This window comes from Equus caballus, chromosome 8, assembly GCF_041296265.1.
Source record: "Equus caballus isolate H_3958 breed thoroughbred chromosome 8, TB-T2T, whole genome shotgun sequence".
In the NCBI taxonomy this organism is placed as follows: domain Eukaryota; kingdom Metazoa; phylum Chordata; class Mammalia; order Perissodactyla; family Equidae; genus Equus; species Equus caballus.
The window spans coordinates 84,688,530-84,709,454 of NC_091691.1; the positions used below are offsets into that span (position 1 = coordinate 84,688,530).

A 20,925-nucleotide genomic window follows, 5' to 3' on the forward strand; every position below is an offset into this window, starting at 1 on the left:
GCAGCCGGACTGTAGGCAACAGCATCCTACCAGCTTCTATTTATTGTTGCATTGCCATGGTGCCCATTCCCTTTGTATCCATGGCACTGAGGACCTCAGAAGTTGGGCTGAGGTGACCATTCTTCTGATCTGAGAAAAGAGGAGCAGAGGAAATTCGGGCAACTCTAGAGAGGTGTGTAGATAGCAGTTTAGGGACAGTTTGAGCTTTGGGGACAGTAGATGCAGCCTAGGGAAATTGGCATAAAATCTTCATCTATTATATGGGAGCAGTATGCTTGTGAAAGGAGCCAGGTGTATGGTAAAACTATTGTTAGCTCTGTTCACATAACATATCCTTCCTGCTCCATCCTCCATCTCACCATACAAATGGGCAGGGGTGCCTCTGAAAACCCAGGTGGGGTAAGGATATTACTGGTGGTGCTGGTGAGAAAGCGTGGGAAGAGGAATCTGCAAGAGGGAGGCAAAGATATGGAGGTCTGGGGGCTGCGACCGCAAGGAGGGAGGTGATCCACGGAGGGGAAAAGGTCTGAGAATCAGAAGTCCCTTGCAATACGGGTTCCAACCCCCTTCAGCAAAAAGAGCATCCTAAGATGCTCAAAGATGGCCTAAGAGCATCCATCCTTTGTGCTCACCCCTCTCAACACCCCCTCGCCCCCCACAACCCGCTCCTGGGATCAGACCGCGGGGGTCACTGCTCCCTCCTGTAGGATCAGAAGTCAGCTAACGCGGGAATTGCCCGGGTGAGGCTGGGGAGGAGGAGTTCACTAAATTGTGTTGGAGCGAAGGCGTCGAGGGTGGGAAGAATTAATCTCATGTGGGGAAGGCAGACGGGACTACGAGGGAAAGGGAGAGGGGCAATGTACACTCAGCCTTTTCATGACTCGGCGGGAAGATGGATGATTTTCGGGGACGGTTGTCCCAGCGCCCTGGCTCGCTCGCTGTACGGAGACGTCAGAGCGCTCAGGTCCGCGGTGGAAGAGCCCCCCAGCCCCCCCGCCCGGGCTTCTATATAAAGTAGGGGCCTCGTGGAGGCTGCAGCAGTGGCGCGGGCGGCGGCGGCGGAGCTCCTCCGAGGTCCGGATCCTACCGTCGCTCCTCCGCGGGGAGAGCGCGCTGTCCGCCCAGCCTAGCCGCGGCGCTCCAAGGGCTTCCCGCCGGGACCATGCGCGGCTGCGAGCTCCCGCTCGTCCTGCTGGCGCTGGTCCTCTGCCAGGCGCCCCGGGGGCCAGCCGCTCCGGTGTCGGCGGGCGGAGGGACCGTGCTGGCCAAGATGTACCCGCGCGGCAACCACTGGGCGGTGGGTGAGTGTCCGGCGCGCACTAGTCCTCGGAGGGATCAGCCAGCTGAAGGGGGCCCGTCTCCCCATCTCTCAGCTTTTCTGGGTCCCGGCTTTGGGGTCCGGGTTTGCTCTGACCTTTCTACCCAAACACCAACCCCGTTCTCCCAAAACTCCACCCCACCCCTCCGCATCCTGAGGAGCCGTCGGTCCCTCAGCAGCCGCAGACTGCTCGCTTGGCCCTGTTCCGCTCTCTGCCCTCTTCCCCAGGGCCCCCGAGCCAGCGCATAGCTCTCTAAAACACCGAACCCTACGGGGAGATCACCTTCCCTCCGCACCTGCTCAACACCTCTTTTTATCCGCCTAATCGCAATCCTGTCTGGCACGGTTCTCTCCTTGAACAACTTTGGGGAGCTGGGTCCCGGAGCGCGTCTCAGAACCCAGGTCCAGCGCGGCGGCCTCGACTCCGACGGCCAAGCGGGGATCCCCGGCTGCGCCTTGCCCCGGGCCAAGCCACAGGTGCGGAACCCGGGCGCCGCGCTCCCGCCCCTGGTTTCAAATCTGTCCAGCGAGCAGTGCCTGAATCCCACCTGCTTGTGGCTCTCTTGAATTTTCTTAGTCCTTCTCCTGCCTTTCCAGCGATTGTCTTTTCCCTGCCCTTCTGTCCAACCCTCCTTCTTTCCAGCTAGCCGACTCCGCGCTCCGGGAATCGCGCCTGCTCTCTACGCTGATCCCGGGCCTCTCTGACCCCTGGGCTCCCCGCTTGTCTCTGCCTCTCAAGACCTGGAGTTTGCCCTCTCCTCTAGGTCCTTTCCCCTTCCCTCTGCCAACAGGTCCTCTTCTCCAGGCAGGGGCTCGGAGCTTCGCTCGTCCCGGCCCCAGGAACCCTATCGGCGAGGACAGCCGCGCAGCAGTGCAAAGGGCAGCCGCGGGGTGGCGGGCGCGCACGCGGCTTCCCCGCCACTGGGAGGCGGGTAGCAGCCCCGCAGCCTCGCGCTCACCCAACGTCACTCCGGGGCTCTCCGCCGAGCCAAGCATAGCCTCTTGCAAATGCAGTGTACGACTTCTTAGAAATCTCTCCGTATTGCCAACTACAACCACCCCAACATTTCCTAGGAAGCTGGAGATCCCTAAAGAGATTTAAGGGCGTGTGTGTGTGTGTCTGTGTGTGTGTCTGTGTGACTATCTCCTTAGTCGTCTACTTAGGAATGGGGAAAGCTGTGTTGGAAAGATACTTGTTAATTCAAATATCAGCCGGTTCACAGATTCTTGGTGTGAAGAGGAGGATTTAGGCGAGGGGGTGAGGCTGGACCTGTCACATCCTCAGCTCCTCTGTGCTGTGTATGTTTCTGTCAGAGAAATACACAACTCGGGGTTGCGATAGCGTATTGGTTACCAAAAGAATCATTTGCCAAGGCTCAGCAACCCCGGGATGAAAGTTATTTCTGATCTCTGAGGGACACTCAGAACCCAGGAGCCTGTTGTGGAGAGGAGAGGTTGATGAGATTGAAAAGCCTGCACGTCAAGAGAGAAGGATACTTAGAAACTGTTAAAGAAGCCAAACCTAGAAATGATGCTTACGGAGGGCTCCTGGGAATTTAGATCAAGCAGCCGTTGTCCAGTCCAGCCACCAACCAGTGGGCTGGGAAGGTGGAATGAAACCTCCAAATTTCCAACCTCTTTTTCTTGGTCTATATTTTTGTACTAAAGAGGCTTATAATTGGGGAACCCTTCAGGCCAAAAGCAGGACAAGAGAGTTAGCTGGGAAGCTGGAATCATGTTATTTCTGGTGCAAGGCAACCCTGATTGGTGCAGTTCCGTAGCACATCTGTCCCCAGGTATTTAGGGCGTCTGTCATTTAATCACCCTTCATAGTGGTGCTTGGGCATTCTTAACCCAAAACTATACTGACAGTGGCAAACCCGATTTTTCTTATTGTTTCCAGATGCACTCTTTTTCCTTTTTCTTCCCTGGCTGGCTGTCTGGAGTTGAAGAACAAAGGAGAGGGAGGTGAGGTAGAAAATCACATTTGGGTCTAAAATGACGTTGTGATTGAGAAAAAGTTCGCTTTGGATAGACAGGCCGTCTGCTGGAATGGAAACATTCACAGCATGAGTGAGATTGTTAGACTTTAGACTGAGCCTTCCACTCTCCTAAGTAGATGCCCGTCCTCCTCAATCACTGAAGGCATGCAGTTTAGCTTTAATTACATCAAACTAAAACTACATGTTGCTGTCTGTGAGGAAGCTGTCAGCACAAATTTGCAGATTAGTTGAGTGAATTGCTTCTTCCAGCTGGGAGAAGCATGGTGTAGCAATGAAAAGCAAGTTAGCAGATTGAAAACTTAACAAATTCTGATCTGCCTTGATGTTCATGGAAATGTTTTGTTTGTGTGATGAAAATATAGGTCAACACTAACCCTGGTAACCATCCCCTGCGCTCCCTTGAAATGCTCCTCATCATGGCTCTGAATTTGGTGTGAAGCTTGTCCTGGAAGGTTGGATTCTGAAATGCCTCTGTCCGGGTACAGAATGGCTTTACATTGTAGCACTGCCCTAGAAACTGTGGCACATAGTTTAAGTATCGTTCCAGAAAGACTAGCTCTTAAAAGTACTCAACACCTTGTCTTGATGGATAGTTTTCTATGTTAGGGTAATCAAGTTTTGAGTTCAAGAAAATTCATTTCTGTTTCAAACCTGCCACTTTAGTGGTGTTTTTAAGTGATTAAAAAAGACAAAACATTTATTTTTCCTCTTGGCAAGGTTTTATTTTTTCAAGTGCCTCTTTTTTCTGTGCTGAGGTCTCCATTATTATGGTATGGACACATAACAAATGATGGGAGAAGAGGTGGAAGTGGGCATAGGATCCGTGTTGCCATGGAGACGATTATTTGGCTGTCAGTAGCCAGCTGACAAATGAAACAGGACCGAGGGAATGTGGGCTTCCCTGGGATGTTCTAGATGGTACGCTTTCCCTAATAATTGGTCTGTGGGCGTCTCAACACCCGCTCACCAAATATGCAGATATTGAAGTCAGTACAATGTCACAAGGATCTATGTTAAATCAATCACAGAATGGAGGACCACTTTATCCTTTCATTTTAGAAAATCCCACAAAATTATTCAGGAATGGCAAAAATGTTTTTATTTGCATGAACACCTCCATCGTCCCTCTGCTTCAATGGCAGTGATGCCTTTCTCATTTCCAGCATCCTAACTGGATGAAAGGCAGAGAGGACAAGAGTGACTGAGGTCATTGCTGAGCGCATCAGGTTCTAATCCTGCTTTCCTATTATCATGATTCAATTTCCTCCTTATAAATCAAGCCAAATGCATCCCGACTTCCTGGGAAGTGTGCAACCTAACCAGGGTTATGGCTAAAATGCAAGGTTATTTAGTGGTCATCCGGGCACCAAGTTGACCAAGCCAATATGTGAGAAGCTAATCATTCAGGATTCCAATTTTTCCGTTGGGACGGTGTCCCCGGTTGGCTCTGGAAATTGTGTGACGTGTCAGGTCGTAAGTGACTTGGCAAGTACTTATACTGCAATGCAGTAAAAATCTCATTTTAAGGCTCCTCAATACTCACAGAATTAATTTTTCTGAATCACATAATGAGTCATACTGATATATGATCCCTCTTCCTTTTTATAACATTAGTGAGCCTTTTGTAGACCTTATCCTTCTTTCCAGACCTCGGAATGATTTCTAGCTGCCTCATATTCTTGGAAAGTTCAAAGACTCTTCAAAGCAGCATAATATAGTAGCGTCTGGGCTGTGAGCTGATTCAATACTACAATCTTTGCTTCCATGTGGGTGATCTTTGGCAAGTCTCATTTTCATCAAACTTATTACGGTCTGGGTCAAATGAAATAATCTGTGTTTAAACATCCTGCAAACTATAAACTGTGATACACGAGCAGCAAAGTCACAGAGAGGGCTTCTCTGCTGGTGGAGGGAGCTGCTGGAAGGGGCCTCTTTCCATTTGCAGTGACTGGGGTCTGTCAAATATTATTCCTGTGATGTTTGCCTGACATATTTCTAATGTCAGTCAATGTTAGAATCACAAAGAGCACTTTCCTTGTGAGCTTTAAATCAAAAGCACCATAGTTTTACTAATATTAGAAATTTGACAGTGCTGTAAAACTCAGTTGAAGAGAGGTGGGAAAAATCAACTGAAGAAAGTAAATAAAATAATGTGAGTGTATTTAAGCAATGGACTAAAGTGTTAAGAATGCAGACATTGAAGGCCAGCCCAGTGGCGTAGTGGTTAAGTTCGCACACTCCATTTCAGTGACCCGGGTTCACAGGTTCAGATTACAGGTGCGGACCAACACACTGCTCATCAAGCCATGCTGTGGCTGCATCCTACACACAAAATAGAGGAAGACTGGCACAGATATTGGCACAGATGTTAGTTCAGGGACAATCCTCCTCAAGCAAAAAGAGGAAGATTGGCAACAGATGTTAGCTCAGGGCCAATCTTCCTCACCAAAAAAAAAAAAAAAAAAAAAGAAAAGAAAAGAAGGAAGGAAAGGAAGGAAGGAGGGAAGAAAGAAAGAATTCAGACTTTGAATTCTGTACCCACTTCTGAGCCTATGGCTATGCCTATTTGCATACATGAATTTCAGGAATTTCCGTGTTTTTAGTGATTTGGCTTCCTGCACAGCAATTTTTATTTATTTATATGGCAGGTGCACATCCCTGGAGCCATTGCTAGACTTTCACTGACCATTTTAGACATCCAAAAGAAAATTCTGTGTTTATGTGGCTGAGAAGTGTTGATCAGAACTTGTTTTTCATTACATGCTTACCAAACTGTAATTTCTAGGTGATGTTTCCTACATTCAATCTCAGCTAAAATTCTGAGGAAATTGAAGTGAAAAATTCCTTTGGTCCATTTGTACTACAGATAAGAGGAAAGCAACGTTTTTTTTAATCACACAAAGAAAAGCATTGAGACTTTACTTTTCAGTAGCAATTCAAAATTGACTTGGGGAAGATGTTTAAACTTCGTTATTCCATTGGGAATCAAATTTGGTGCACACAGAATGGGTGATAGAAATTTAGATACGCAAGATTCCTTAGAGTTCATCTAGTCCTGCCTGTTCCTTTAATAGTTGATCAGTTGAGGACCGAGGATGCTAAATGACTTGGCAGGGGTCACTTAGCTAGTTAGCAGAGGTGCTGGAACCAAACCCAGGACCCCTGAGTTGCAGGTCTGAATTCTGTCTAGCTCATTGCACGTTTTGAACCGGGAGAAAACTCTGTCAGTCATTTATGAACTCCTAATGATTAAATGTTATTCTGCATTTAGGAGAAGCAGCACAAACAGAATTGGTGTCCTTTTAAATTTCTTGTTCATTCATTCCCCTGGGTTAAATTTGTGGCATTTTGTTTTTGTTTTTTACAGGGCACTTAATGGGCAAAAAGAGCACAGGAGAGTCCCCAGATGTTTATGAGGGCCAGAGCGTGAAGCAGCAGCTGAGGGAGCACATTCAGTGGGAAGAAGCTGCAAGGAATTTGCTAAGCCTCTTGGAAGCAAAGGGGAGCAGAAGCCATCAGTCACCTCAATGGGAGCCCCTGGGCGTTGGTCAGTCTGCTTTGGATTCTGAGGAGAGCAGCAACTTTAAAGATGTAGGTTCAAAACCAGGGAAGTGGGGTGGGGTGGGGTGGGGTGGGGTGGGGTGGCGGTGGGAGGTGTTTCGGGAGAGTTGGAAGGAGGCGAAGTTTGAGCCGGGAAGGATGAAATTGTTTACGACGCAGCCGCAGCCACTACATGGGGCTGACGCCAGGACACGCCAAGGAAATAAGTACACAATTTCCATGCTGTCTTTTCTTCTCAACACAGTAGATTATTTTTGCTCATAGCACGTCAAAAGGGTGCTGGTTCCCAACTCCACTTCAGGAGTTTTATTAGCAATCGTGCATTGATGGGATTTGTTTTTAATCTGTCAGGTCCTACCAGAATATTTTGATAGTGAGGCTATAGCTTATTTGCGTAAATCCCTGTGGGTCTACAGATCCGTTTATTTTTGATAAACACCAGCAGAAGGGCCTATTCACAGATGATTTCAGAAGAGAGCATTCTTGTTTCTGCACTCCATGCAAAATAGTCCTATTTCATATTTGTTCCAAGATTACCTAGTTCAGGTCTCATCCTAATATTTCAAAACTTGGTGAACATATCTAAGGTCAACTGATTCGTCCTGTGTAGGATTTTATAGAGAATAGGGAAAAATAATTATGCCAAACTGTCATTGTTTAGGTACAAAGCCAGTAAATGAGGTAAGGAAGACAATAAAATTTATAGAAAGAAAGCAAGGCAACTGAAAATGAAGTGATTCTCATTAACTTTTAAGAAGTTTCCATGAAATTTATGATAAAAGGCAAAAATAATCATTGAAAACTAGTAATAATAATAGTAGATAGTTTTAGTGATTATTTTCTATAATCCAAGTACTGGATGAAGCTGTTTACCTCCATTTCTTCGGTTAATGCTCACAGTGGTCTTACGAGGAAGATTCAGGAAGATTATATTCTCTCCATTCTAAAGGTGGGGAAACTGAGGCCAGTCACATAGCTTTTCACTGGTGAAGCCAGGGCAAGAGCCCATGCTGTCTGCCTTGGATGGTCTACTGCCATGCAAGACATCTTCTGGGGAATGGTCCTCACTGATCTTAAGTATGAAGGATGCAGGGTGCAGTAGCAGCCTTGTTTGTCACTGTTCCTGTCGATAAATAGTATTGCTTTTCACTCGAAGAGCTTGGGGAGCTGGCTCCTTCCCTCCTTTATGGTGGTTAACCCTGACTAATGGCCCCTTTACGGAGGCTCAGGGCTGGCTTGGCCGAGCCTCAGCCGGCTTCTCTGGACAGAGGCTTAATGTTTCATGGCCTTTGGGCTACTGTGGATTCTCTGTGCTAAACAGAGACCAAAAGTTCATTTGTTGCATAGAACACCCAGAGAGAAAGTCTCTAGTAGCCTTTATTCCGAAAGAAAACCTGGGTTAAATCGACCAATACAGGAATAAGGACCAACTTTGTACAAACCTGGAGTGATTGTCTTCTCCACACCTGTTTTGTAGGTGTCCCAGGTGTTATATGACCAGCTGCCTTCTTTGTTAGTGGATCTCTGGGCTCTGGGGGCTCCGGAAATTGGTGATTGACTTCTCAGCCCCTGACCAGCCAGGCCTTTTCTTGGTCAAGGGTTTTGCTAGACTTCCTGCGGGTGGATGTCCAACAGTAGTGCCTTCTCCTTTATCTGAAGAGCAAGAACAATTACCAGCCCAAAAGCCTCTAAAGTAGTTTAACAACACCGAAATGGGTTTAGCCTCACAGCTTTGGCATAGCCTCCCCCTCATCACGTTATTAATCTATAGTGCCTCATTTTTGAACCAAACAGCAGTCCCCTCTCTGAGTTGCCTTATTCCCCCAAATCTGGCTCTGCATATCTTTGGAATGCTTTGAAAAATTCAACTCCTTCTTCAAGGGTTGAAATTTTCCTGCCATATTCAGAAGAATATTCTGTAAGCTTCGAGGACAATTGCAAAAGAATAGCTCCAAAAAGGCTTCTGAGTGGGATGGATTGAATGGGCCATCATAGGGAGCGACTGCTTCAAGGGGACAGTATTTATACAATGTAAGATGAAAAAAAAAGTCATCTTTTTATAATCAGGGCTTGTTCTTCTGTTATACCTTTTTATGCTTTGTTCTTCTTTTTACAAGTTTAAAAAGCCCATCCCATTTCATTCTACCTCAAGTTGAAGAATTAGCTATTTCACACATGGGTACCATTCTTTTGGATGTATTTCCCAGTAATATGAAAAACAAATTCAACAGTTAGTTTAGTCTTTGCATAGACCAAATTAGTTTATCACTTCTCTTGCTTTGAAAATTCCACCTCAATGAAAGTATGTTGATAGAAAAATTAAAAACATCTTGCAATTATCTTATTCACAAAGAGGGAGTACCAGGAGAATGGTTCTATTAGAAAACCATCTATCTGTCAATGTTAGAAAGGAGTTTAATAACTTAGCTGAGCCTTCCCAGAATTAGCAACAGGAATTTTCAGAGGCTGAAGGACTTCTCTTAAAATGAAACACTATGCACGTATGCTATCTTCTTCCGTTTTAGTAATAAAACATCAAGTCCTGTCGCCAAATCACCCAGAGCTGGAGTTAGAAACTCTGAGCATCTTCCTATGTTTTGATGACAAAGATACTTAATTCAGAAAAGATTTCTGTAAATGTGCACTGAATCTAGACTACTATATTGTGGCAAACAAACTCCAGAACTCTATTAGCAATTAGGGCCAAGAATTTTCAAGGTTTACCTTAGTCTTTTAATTGTACCCTTCTCACAAAAAATTAATGGAACTTTTGCCATATGGTTTCTATAACGTGAAACACTATTCAGGTTGGCTCCAGGCCTGATTCCTAATCCTGGATGTGGCTGTGGATTGTCCTGAGTTTCAGTAAAGGTTGGAGTTGGGCTTTGGATTCCTTTTGTAATTTGGACCCAGTCCATTGTTCTTTGCAGCCTTCGGTTTTTCTCCTATTTTGTGGACATGAGGAAAGGGACCTGGGGAATGCATTGTTCTAGCTAGTAAGTAAATATACAGGTTTGCCCTCACTTTTCAGGCACTGCTCCCACTGTCCCATCAAATCAGTACAGAGAATAGAAAGGTTTTATTCCTTAATATGTGAAATGCTCCAAAGGAAGCTCCAAACATAGGAAAAGCAACATGCAATCAAGAATAACTAAAAATCTTCTGATTACCCTGACAGTTTCTATAAAGGAGCAGAGCAAAGTCGGCCCCCACCTCAAATACACCTCCTCCTCACCCTGGACCACGGACCACCCTCCTGGCTCCAAGTCCTGGATTTTCCTAGGTTACACAACTCTTCTTTTCCTTGTAGCTTTACTTCATTCCCTTGAGCCAAACTGCTCTGATTGAATATTTTGAGCCAATGGGGAGGACTTCTATGGCTCCTTTCCTACATCCTCAGCTCACCCCTTTTATGACCAGTGGCTCATATTGCAGGATGAATGGCAGCATCTTCAGGCAGGCTGACGACCCTTAATAGTGCAGTGTGGGCTCATGGAGAAAAGCAAAGCTAATTGGCTTGTGTGAGAATTGAACCCTGGGCCCCCGCCTCATTAGCACCTGATCAAAACAATTGAGTCACAGAGCAGGTAATAACTGGCTTGTGAATATCAGTAATTCCTTTATTAGAAACTATGGCTGGTCTGGACATTGGGGAACCTAAATTGCCAGAGAATTTTGGAAAGTGTAATAAGCTTTAGTCTGGATGAAAAGTGTTTTCTCATCTCAGTCGGTAAAGGATGCTATTTGGGAACAAAGAAGTGTATTTTAAAATTATAACTACTCACTCTTTCTTCAGTCTTAGTTAATTTGAACAGATGCCACAACAAGCAAACCACAATGAATTTAGAATTGGCAGAAACCCAGATGAGCTCCTCTGCCCAAGTTGCCCACACTACAACCATTTCAGTCACGGGTTTATAATATGTAATTCATAAACGAGCTTTGATTTGTGTAGTGAGGCATTGCCAAAGTAAGAATTAAGATTCCACATTTCCTAATAGTCCCCCCACCCAGGTGCTATTTAGTAACAAATTCCTGAGGATAATACTTTCCATTTCCAACATTGGTCAAAATATACCTGAGTAGTCGTATCAGGGTACAAGTTAAGATAATTTAACAAAAAGACCCAAAAATATAGCGGCTCAGAAAAAGAGGACGTTTATTTCTCTCTCGGTAGAGGGGGCGGGAGCAGGGATGACAGGATGACAGCTGTGGTTCTCGAGCATTAACGTGTGCAGAATCACCTGGAGGAAGTGTGAAAGCACAGGTTGCTGGCCCCGCCCCCAGAGTTTCCAGTTCGGTAGGTCTGGGGTAGACCTAGGAATCTGCCTTTCAAACAAGCTCCCAAGTGATGCTGATGGTTTGTTGGGAATGGATTTACTTCCAGTATCAGGCTTCAACATCACTAACTATGTTTGCTCAACTCTTTCTAATATTTTTTTAAGTTGGTGGACTCTCTGCTCCAGGTTCTCAACGTGAAGGAAGGAACCCCCAGCTAAACTGACAATGACAATGACAGCCTCTCTCAAAGAAGCAAAACAGAACCCTTAAGAGACTGCGTTCTGTGAGCATCAATTCTACTGGATCATCAAGATTTCCTTTGTGCAAAATACTTAATTATTCTTGTATCTTTCAATCTTGACTAAAGTCATGGTTTTCAACCAGCATCTTCTGGTTTGAACTTGTTTGCTGTGAATAATTGCCCCCAAACAGTCTTCTAATTAATGCTGTTTACATCTAGGCTATTTGTCAATTAGATTCCAGTCCCCGACCTGTTACAACTCACAATAAAAGCTTAAACACATTGTCCAAAAGGCAGGTGGTTCTTTTATTTCAATTCCAAATGAGAGGACAGTGTGGCAGAGATTAACAGACAGCTTCATAATGGACTTGCATGCTCATTGATGAAGTCCGGCTGAATTTTTAGCTCTCCCCTCTGAAGGCCACTTACTGAATTCTTGTAATGACTTACAGCCTTTCTAGAAGCTACTACTAGAAGCTCATACTCCTTTATCATTACCGTCAGATGGGCTAGTTTGAAGGTAGAGTCTGGCCTTATTCATCACTTAATAATTCCCATTTCTTCAGCCCTTACCATGACCAGGGATTTTGCCCATATTATTGTATTGATAGTCCCCTCATTACAGTTGTATAAGCTGAGAATGAGCATTCTCACTTAATAGATGAGGAAACTGAGGGTTAGAGAGGTCAAGTGACATTCCCAAGGTCACATAGTAGATGGAACTGGGACTCAAACATCCAAAGTCACAAGACTTTCTGCAAATTCACAAGAAATTCTCATTTCGAAAAATGAGGCAAAGTTTCTACATTACCTCATTTTTAACCTCCCTGTCAGTATATTTAAGCCTAGCAAGCAGCACTGTTTCTTCAAAATTTCATTTGCAGTCTGGGAGGAGAAGTAGTTCCCACATCCACATTTAGTCAGCCCCAGGGCAGAAGGAGAAGATGAGTTCAAGAGACTCCCTTCCATTTTCAGAGAACACAGCCTGGCGTTTTGTAACACTCACCATTTCCTTTTTTTTGGTGAGTAAGATTGTCCTGAGCTAACGTCTGTGCCAATCTCCCTCTACTTTTTTGTATGTAGGATGCTGCCACAGCATGGCTTGATGAGTGATGTGTAGGTCCACGCTGGGGATCTGAACGCTGAAGCAGAGCCTGCGAACTTAACCACTCGGCCATGGGACTGGCCCCACCATTTCCATTTTTATCAAGACATTTACAAATTAACAGATTTTAAAGCTTTTTGCCATATGTTTAGATTTCCTCCATTTAGGAAAATCACATTTGAAACAGTGAAGAGATTTATCTTGTTCTTGTTTGGATTGTCAAAGAACCACACAAGATGTGATGTGTTCTTTCCAATTTATTTTAAAACCATGTCGATTCACAACTTTTGTACAGAACCAGACTTGGGGAAACATGTTAAATGTGATCTTAGTGTCCTCCCACCTGCCTCTTCCTGGGACCCTCCCGGGCCTCTTTCCCAAGAAGCCAGTCCTGAGCTGTGTCCACTGAGTCCACCATGCAGGGAATGATGAAGGGGAAAGCCCTACCACAGCATTCATCCTCCAACAGGACACGCATAGAGATGAAAGCAATCTTCTGGACCCAGGGGAAACTTCCCCTAGTGGCGACATTTTGGGCAAGGAACATTGGCATTAACCCCATCCAGACTGTCACTTGTTTGCTTGTCTCCTGAAAGCAGATGTTTTCCTGTGTTTTAGCTGCAGTCATTTTCTCTCCATGTGTTCAGACTGGGAGACAAGAGCAGCTCACTAAGATCTCCCGACCCTTGCCGGGCGCCTCTGTACCAAGCCCAGGTCAAGATCAGAATCCCTTTATTTAAGAGAGAAACTTTTCCCTACCAGGAGAGCTTTCTTGAATGCTGTTTGCAAGTGGAGTCCTGTCAAATATCTGTGTGTGCCTATCGGGTTAGGTCATTTTTAGCTGCAGATAACAGGATCCATCTTGGGTTGTTTAAGCAAAAAATAAAAACTTTATAAGAGGATAGTAGGCAGGGAAGACCAGAGAACAGGCTTAAGGCTGAACATGCAGGTTCAGTGCTCAAAGCCAGCTCTCTGATGGGGTCGAAGAGATGGCTGCCACATGCATTGCTAGTCTCCAGCACTCTGCAGAACTGCCTGAGCTGGCACTCCCTCCCACCGCCTCTGCCACTACCTGTGCCCACAGCATTCTGTGCCCCCCACCCGCAAAGCCTTCCATCCTTGGCTCACTTGCAAATCAGAGTCTTGAATTATTGTTTCTGATTGGTGGAACCTAGATCACGTGCCTGTATCCAGCTGTGAGGGAAGCTCGGAAACGTAGTTTTTAGGATTCTACTTTGGGACTATGGGACTAAAATTGCGGGACCCTGTCAAAAGAAGAGAGAGTGTTCGAAAGGTGGTCAGCCACACAGAATAGATGTCCTTTTCCCCTTTTGCCCAAAAAAGAATTTCCTCTTTGATTTCTACCCATTCCTCTTCTAGAGAACAATTAACACACAGCCTGGATTCTGGGAGAGCAGGAGCCTGGTGGCTGTTCTTTATGGCACACGGACCCGGTGTGCGCACAGAGTAAGAGGAGAAGATGACTTATAAGAGATGACAATGTTTAGAGACAGTTGCAGCAAAGCACAATGATTAGGAGGAAGAATCCAAAAGGGAAGGAAGCAATAATTGCCTTCAAATTTGTTCTTTTAAAAACATAATCTTTTTTTTTTAAAGTGCCATTGGGTGGGTTGCTTTGGGTAATTTGGCAGTCTTTGCTTATGATCAGAGGTTCAGTAACACACCAAACAGGCATTTGAAGCAGCGCAGTACAATTTCTAGCCCCACAATGCCCGCCTTTCGGTTCCTACTGGGGATATTTGATCATCACAGAGCATTTTAACCCAGCTTGGATGCGTAGGGAGTAATCTAAGTAAAATGTGGGATTTACTTTATTGATTTCCTCAGCTACAGGCTGCTTTAATCAGACTTTGTGGAAGAGCTCTTCAAGGGAAACCCACGCAATAAACGATTGCTGCTTCCAGAGCAGAAGGACCACTATTATCCCATGCACTGAAAAGGCTCCTAGCTTCCATTCTTGGGCTCTGTGTTTTCCAATTAACCACTTCGTTAATTAGACCCAGAGAAGACACAGAAACATCTCTCTCTTTTCCCCTGATTTTCTTTCCACTCTACTCGGCCCACATACTTTATATAACAGATAGCCTGACTGATAAAACCACAGGTGGATCAAGAGAGCATCTAGGAAGAGGACCAGAGTGTCTTCACCCTTCCACTCAGACCCTGTAATCATGCCCTGCCCAGTGGCTCTCCCCTAACACCGTCTCCAGAGACCCCCAGCAGTGGCCTCTCCTCTATGGGTCAGGCTGTACCCTCGCTCCTTGGAGGAGCAGATGTCACTCTGCCACACTTCAGTAGTGGCTGTGGTATTAGGGCACAAAACACACATTCCTTGATATTTGAAGTTGCTGTTTTATTCTTGTCATCATTAAATTACCCTGGAGAATGTCCCACTTTTGGCCTACTTGGTCATATCAGACATTAGATAAAAATTATTATCATAAATGGGGATAGAGAGAGCACAGATAAGGAAACTGAGGCTACATGGCTTCACTTAAGGCCATACATCAAGTTGCAAAATGCAGAAGAGCCTATAAGAGTCCTTCTCTTTCATACCAGCCTCCTCCATCATTGCTCTCTCCTTGGAAAGGCCAGAATTCTCCATGGAGTCACAAAGATGAATTCTTATAGAGCTACCAGGATTTGTGAATCAGCTGAAGGGAGAGGGTCTAAGTCCTATTTTTATTTTATTGTCAAACTGTTAAAACTGAGTCTGCACCCACATGAGAAGAAATGTTTATACATATAAGCAGTTGAACAACAACAAGTGGTTCTTCCTTGGGTCTTTTCTTCTTCATCTTAAAACCTTTGCACTCTTACGTCAATTAGCTGGATTTGTATTCTCTAATTACGTAAGTGTTGAGTCTCCTTTTTCCTGGCTTCTTGGTTTCTTCATTTCAAAAATGGGAACAATGAGATTCATTGCCTCTTCAATGTAATCTAGCGAAAAATCATCATCTTTCTAGCTTTTTTACATCTTTCCCAAAAGTGTTGTTTGGATTTTTTAGTTCATCTTGTAAAAGATATTTCACTATTAAAAATATGCTTTGAGCATGATGATTAGATCATTCACATTTTGAAAAATCCTCTTTTGCCTCTTATTTTGCTCTGAGTTTTTTATGCATATTTTTAAATATAAGAATCTACTCTGATGTTGATTATTTAGTTTATTATTTCCAAATAAAGAGTTTCCCCTACTGACTTATACTGAGGGTAGCCCACTCAGACCCTCTCCTCTGGGAAAATAGGGCGCTTGTCAGTTGTATCTACATTGGTTGGGGGTTGTATTTGAACACATATAACAAAACAAAACCAAATATCCATGCCTTAAGGAAGAGAGAGATTTAATTTTCCCTCATGTCATAAGAAGTTTAGGGGGGCTAGCAGTGCAAGTACAGTGACCGGAAGATTCAGCGATTTGTGATTTTCTTAAATTTTCCCTCATGATCAGTCACAGGACGGCTGCTACAGGTCCGGTTAATACATCTCAACTTCATTCAGGAAAGAGAAAGGCAGACAGAAAAAAGTGGGGCCTACCCTGTGTCAGGAAAGCAAAGCTTTTTCCAAAACCCTCAGCCTTTGTCTTTTGGGCAGAATCATGTCACATGACCAGTTCTAGCAGCAAAGGAGGCTGAGAAATGTAGTTTTTCAGCTGGGGAAATTGTCACCACTCCCCCAACCCTGCAAACCACGTTCCTCTTAATAAAGAGAGGAAGAGGATGGATGTTGGGTAGGCAGTGTTTGCCATGTCAGCTCTTACAAGATGGAACCCGGAGAACGACCAAGCTGGAACTAGCAGGTCTCAAGGCTGACGTGACTGGAAGACCCCTGGACAACTGGTCTCCTTGTATAATATGAAGCTGCTCTGCTCCATGTCTCTTCTGAACATTGAGTGCCGGAAAACCACGGTCTGCAGACAGTGTGCTTTCTTCAAGGCCTCACCCATCCTTCATCTCTGAAAACAAGAGACGGTAATAGAGATCATGTTTTGTTGGCTGGATGTCATCTTTAACTTCAAGATGTGATACTTTCCAAATTTCTCTTTTGGTAGAAAAATCCCCTTCACGCTGTATCGCGCCTGTCGGTATATACGGATGCGTGTGTTTATGCATCTGTGTGGGAAGTGTATTTGCACTCTCCCGTCCACATCCCTTCAGGGACAGAGGGTCTCGGAAAACAAACTGGACTCGGGCAGAAGGGAACCCATGGCTCTGCTCTCATTTGGTTGTTTTTTTTTCTCTGTTTTTTCCAGCTTCATAGACATATAACTGACAGATAAAAATTGTGTATAGTTAACGTGTACAGTGTAATTGTTTTTTTTAAAGATTGGCACCTGCGCTAACAACTGTTGCCAATCTTTGTTTTTTTTTTTTTTTATCCCCAAATCTCCCAGTACATAGTTGTATATCCTAGTTGTGAGTCCTATTTGTGGCATGTGGGAAGCCACCTCAGCATGGCCTGATGAGTGCTGCCATGTCGGCGCCCAGGATCCGAACGGACAAAACCCTGGGCCGCCAAAGCAGAGTGAGTGAACTTAACCACTCAGCCATGGGGCCGGCCCCCTGTAATGTTTTGATATACGTATACATTGTAAAATGTTTACCACAATCAAGCTAGTTAACACCTCCATCACCCCACACAAGTTACCGTTTTTTATTCCTGTTTTTCTTTTGGAAGATTAGCCCTGAGCTAACATCCGTGCCAATCTTCCTCTACTTTATATGTGGGATGCCTCCACAGCATGGCTTGATAAGTGGTGCGTAGGTCCGTGCCCAGGATCCGAACAGGTGAACCCTGGGCTGCCAAAGCAGATGATTGCATGCACTTAACCACTATGCCACCAGGCCAGCCCTCCATTTTGTTTTGTTTTTTTTTGATAAGAAGAGTTAAGATCTCCCTTCTTAGCAGATTTCAAGTATACAATACAGTCTTATTAACCACAGCCACCTTGCTGCGCAGTAGATCTCCAGAACTTATTCCCCCTGCATGACTGAAACTTGTTACCCTTTGGCCAGCATTTCCCCAGTTCCCCCGCCCCCAGCCCCTGACAACCACCACTCTACTCTGCTTCTATGAGTTTGGCTTTTTCAGCTTCTACACATAAGTGAGACCATGCAGTATTTGTCTTTCTGTGTCTAGCTTATTTTTCTTAGCATAATGTCCTCCAGCTTCATCCATGTGGTCACAAATGACGGGATTTCCTTCTTTTTAAGGCCAAATAATATTTCATTTTCTGTAAACACCATGTTTTCTTTATCTGTTCATCCACTGACAGGCACTTAGGTGGTTTCCATGTCCTGGCTGTTGTGAATAATGCTGCTGTGAACAGGAGGGTGCAGATATCTCTTCAAGATCCTGATTTCATTTCCTTTGGGAGCCCAGGCGTGGGGTTGCTGGACCATATAGTAGTTCTGCCGTGGCCCTACTCTTGTTTGTCCTGTGGCCAGATTCATTAAACTAATTAATGGATGGTGAATGAATGATTCCACATGACTCTAGATGGAAAAGCCCTTTTGTAGGCCTTCAGGGATGAACATTGTGTCAGTTAGGATACTTTGGCTGTTAGAAACAGAAAACTCTCACCTCAAATTGGCATAAAAGATAGAAAAAATACTGTCTCATAAGAAATCCAGAGGGAGGTGGGATTCAGGGTTGTATAGTTCAATTTAATTCATTGACTCAAATATATCTTCAAGTATGAGTATCTTTCCACTCTCCACCAGGGGTTCAGGTTTGTCCTTGAGCTGACTTCTCTCATGGTCACATGATGGCTGCTGGAGTTCCAGGTAACATGACAACATTCAAAGTAAGAAGAGACGTCATCTCTTTTTAGGCTTCACCTTATCAAAAGTGATAAATCCTTTCCCAGCGGCCTCTAAATCCCTCACACCTCAGTGACCGGCTGGGTCACACACTTGCCCTACCCCTAATGAAAGGGAATCAGACCACCATGACCTCACCCGATCCGGGTTTACCAATGAGCCACGTGAGAGGAGGGGCAGGAACCTAGACAAAATCGGGACTCTCTCAGTAAGGAAGGAGCGTGGAATCGATTCGGGTTGGACACCAACCGCATCTGCAGCAGCAGGAAGCTCATTTCTTGGGACCTCACACCACCCAGTTCTTTCAGGACAGCAATTTCAAAAAATTAGTCACTGCTATTAAGTGTGAACATGCTGGGCTTTATTCCACTCTCAGATGCTCATGGAAAGTCCTCTCAACAGTTTTAAGCCCATGAGTCCTTCAGAGCAAGCAATAGCCCGTGTCCCTTGCTTGAAGCCCTGACATTGTGACTGCAGGTGACAGGCCGCTCTCTCTTTTGTCTGGGTCTCTCATCCTTCCCTCCTTGCTTGGCCTTGCAAGACAAGTAAAACATACTTGCTCCTCTGACTCCACCACTGAAATAAACAACAGAGAGCTTCAAACTGTGCTCTCCTCCCCCAGCAATTTCCCAAGATGCCTCAACTACAGACAGCCGAAATGGACAAGCTTGGGCTTGAACTTGGATTTAAAAAAACCATGTCCAAACCAGATTGGAGAGGGAGCACCTTTCTTCCCTCTTAACTCCTACGGATGGAAGGAGAAAAGGAAAGTGAGTAACGGGAAAAACAATTTAACTCGGTTATCGACAACTGGCAGCCTGCTGGTCCTAGGCTGCCTGTAGATGAGCTATTTGTCTGGACAGTGTCTTCAAAATTAGAATTAGTCACAGACATTTAAAAATCAAGGGATTTCACAAACAAATCTAGGTTGCCAGCTGTTGCAAAACCAGGGCCTGCTTTTCTGGAAGACAGCCAGTGCCTGGTGCTGCCCCTGGGAGTGGGGCTCACCTTCTCTTTGCCACAGTCCCCACCACACCCTAGTCATGCTTCTGCCAGTTTTGCTTGTCTGCATAACCTGCCTGTCCACTCTAGGCAACGAGTTTATGCTCCTAGTTTAAAGGTTATATTTGTCATGGGTAAGGGGACTACTTCACGCTTTGTTCAACAATACTGTTTAAATTCCCGTTCGTGCTTGTGATTCTCCAGGAGCATATGTGTTGTTTTAGCAGGGTGTTTACCACATAATGTTTACTCTTGGCTAATTTTGAAGATTCGCTCCTTCCCCAGCTCGTCACAGGAATAAGTAAAGAAGCCTGTTTAAGAAGAGGCAAAACTACTAGGCAATGCCACTCACTCTGAAATGCTACTGGTGAGCAGTTCTTACGAAGCGAACAGAGCGAGAACAGAATCTCGTGGAGAGTCCAGGGTCAGGTCATCTCTTTCCAGAGAGTCATTTGCTGACGCTCACACTGTGTCTTGAAATAAACCAAAAGAAGACCCTACCTAGAATCCTGCTGAGCTCCTGGGGTCCATGTGGCTCAACCCCAGTGTGCTCTCTTTCTGCTCTGCTTCACCTGATTTTGTGGCGCTTTGTGGATTTGTGAGATGACTGAAGGCACACTTTATTTTTTGAGGAAGATTAGCCCTGAGCTAACTACTGCTCATCCTCCTCTTTTTGCTGAGGAAGACTGGCCCTGAGCTCACATCTGTGCCCATCTTCCTCTACTTTATATGTGGGACGCCTACCACTGCATGGCATGCCAAGCTGCGCCATGTCCACACCCAGGATCTGAACCTGTGACCCTCCGGCTACTGGGAAGCGGAACGTGCGCACTTAGCCGCTGCGCCACCGGGCCGGCCCTGAAGGCATAATTCTCGTAGAACCAACCAATCATTAGTTAGAGATTTGAACGTCACAAACAGAAATTTTCACTGCTCTCTGGACAATGAGACTGAGAGAGAGATTGAACTTGCACGAAGACTTCAAGAGATTCCACATGATTTTGAGAGGTGAAACGTTACCCAAAAAAGACTGTTATGAAGAGAAAAACTTTGTCATATTTTGAAGACACCAATAAACATCCGAGTCCAATCTTGACCCTGGTGGGGTGGTGGGGCGAGGGCCTTCCCACTATCCCTCCTAACGCTTGCCTGCTTGCTAAGGGGCTGGGGCCTGGGCTTCGAGTTTGATCATCCCCTCTCTTCTGGACCGTGTGGGCTGACTTTCTTCATTTTGGGGTTGGCCAAAAGCAGAATATGCAACCCCAACCAGCTGCCACTAAAACAAGAAGCAATTTACTGCTTTAACCTTGAAGAAAACATGTTACAGGCATACCAGCAAGTCAGGTGACGAGAAGATGCCGACTGTGGCCCTGGTAGATTACCAGGGTGACTCGGAGCCTGCATCACTTCTGGCACTGCTGGGTAAGCATGTGGTTTCCAGAGTTTAATCAAGGAAAGGAAGGCCACGGCAGTTACATGGTTGCTGAGTGATTTACAGATTAAGTTTCTAGTAGACCTCAACCAAGATCTTTCAGTTGGTTTTATATTTCCTGTTGAACTGGAAGACCGAC

General features: G+C 45.2%; 1 protein-coding gene across 3 annotated transcripts; it reads left to right on the plus strand.

Annotated features, from left to right (window-relative positions):
• Positions 1-1,030: 1,030 nt before the first annotated feature.
• On the plus strand, positions 1,031-16,826 carry GRP (gastrin releasing peptide). Of its 3 annotated transcripts, none has more exons than XM_001489303.4 (3): positions 1,031-1,301; positions 6,689-6,912; positions 11,328-16,826. In XM_001489303.4, the coding sequence occupies exons 1-3, from the start codon at positions 1,163-1,165 to the stop codon at positions 11,379-11,381; spliced, it is 417 nt and encodes a 138-aa protein (XP_001489353.1). In that variant the 5' UTR covers positions 1,031-1,162; the 3' UTR covers positions 11,382-16,826. The 3 variants fall into 3 exon arrangements, with proteins under 3 accessions (XP_001489353.1, XP_070077298.1, XP_001489334.1); XM_070221197.1 differs by having other exon boundaries at positions 11,349-11,690; XM_001489284.4 differs by having other exon boundaries at positions 6,689-6,937; positions 11,328-11,495.
• Positions 16,827-20,925: the final 4,099 nt, after the last annotated feature.

Bases quoted from the DNA above. Each gene is read 5' to 3' on its own strand.
- GRP (XM_001489284.4), top strand. From the start codon at position 1,163: ATGCGCGGCTGCGAGCTCCCGCTCGTCCTGCTGGCGCTGGTCCTCTGC. The intron at 1,302-6,688 runs GTGAGTGTCCGG...TGTTTTTTACAG, and splicing joins CGGCAACCACTGGGCGGTGG to GGCACTTAATGGGCAAAAAG. The intron at 6,938-11,327 runs GTGGGGTGGGGT...TATTTTTTTAAG, and splicing joins TTCAAAACCAGGGAAGTGGG to TTGGTGGACTCTCTGCTCCA.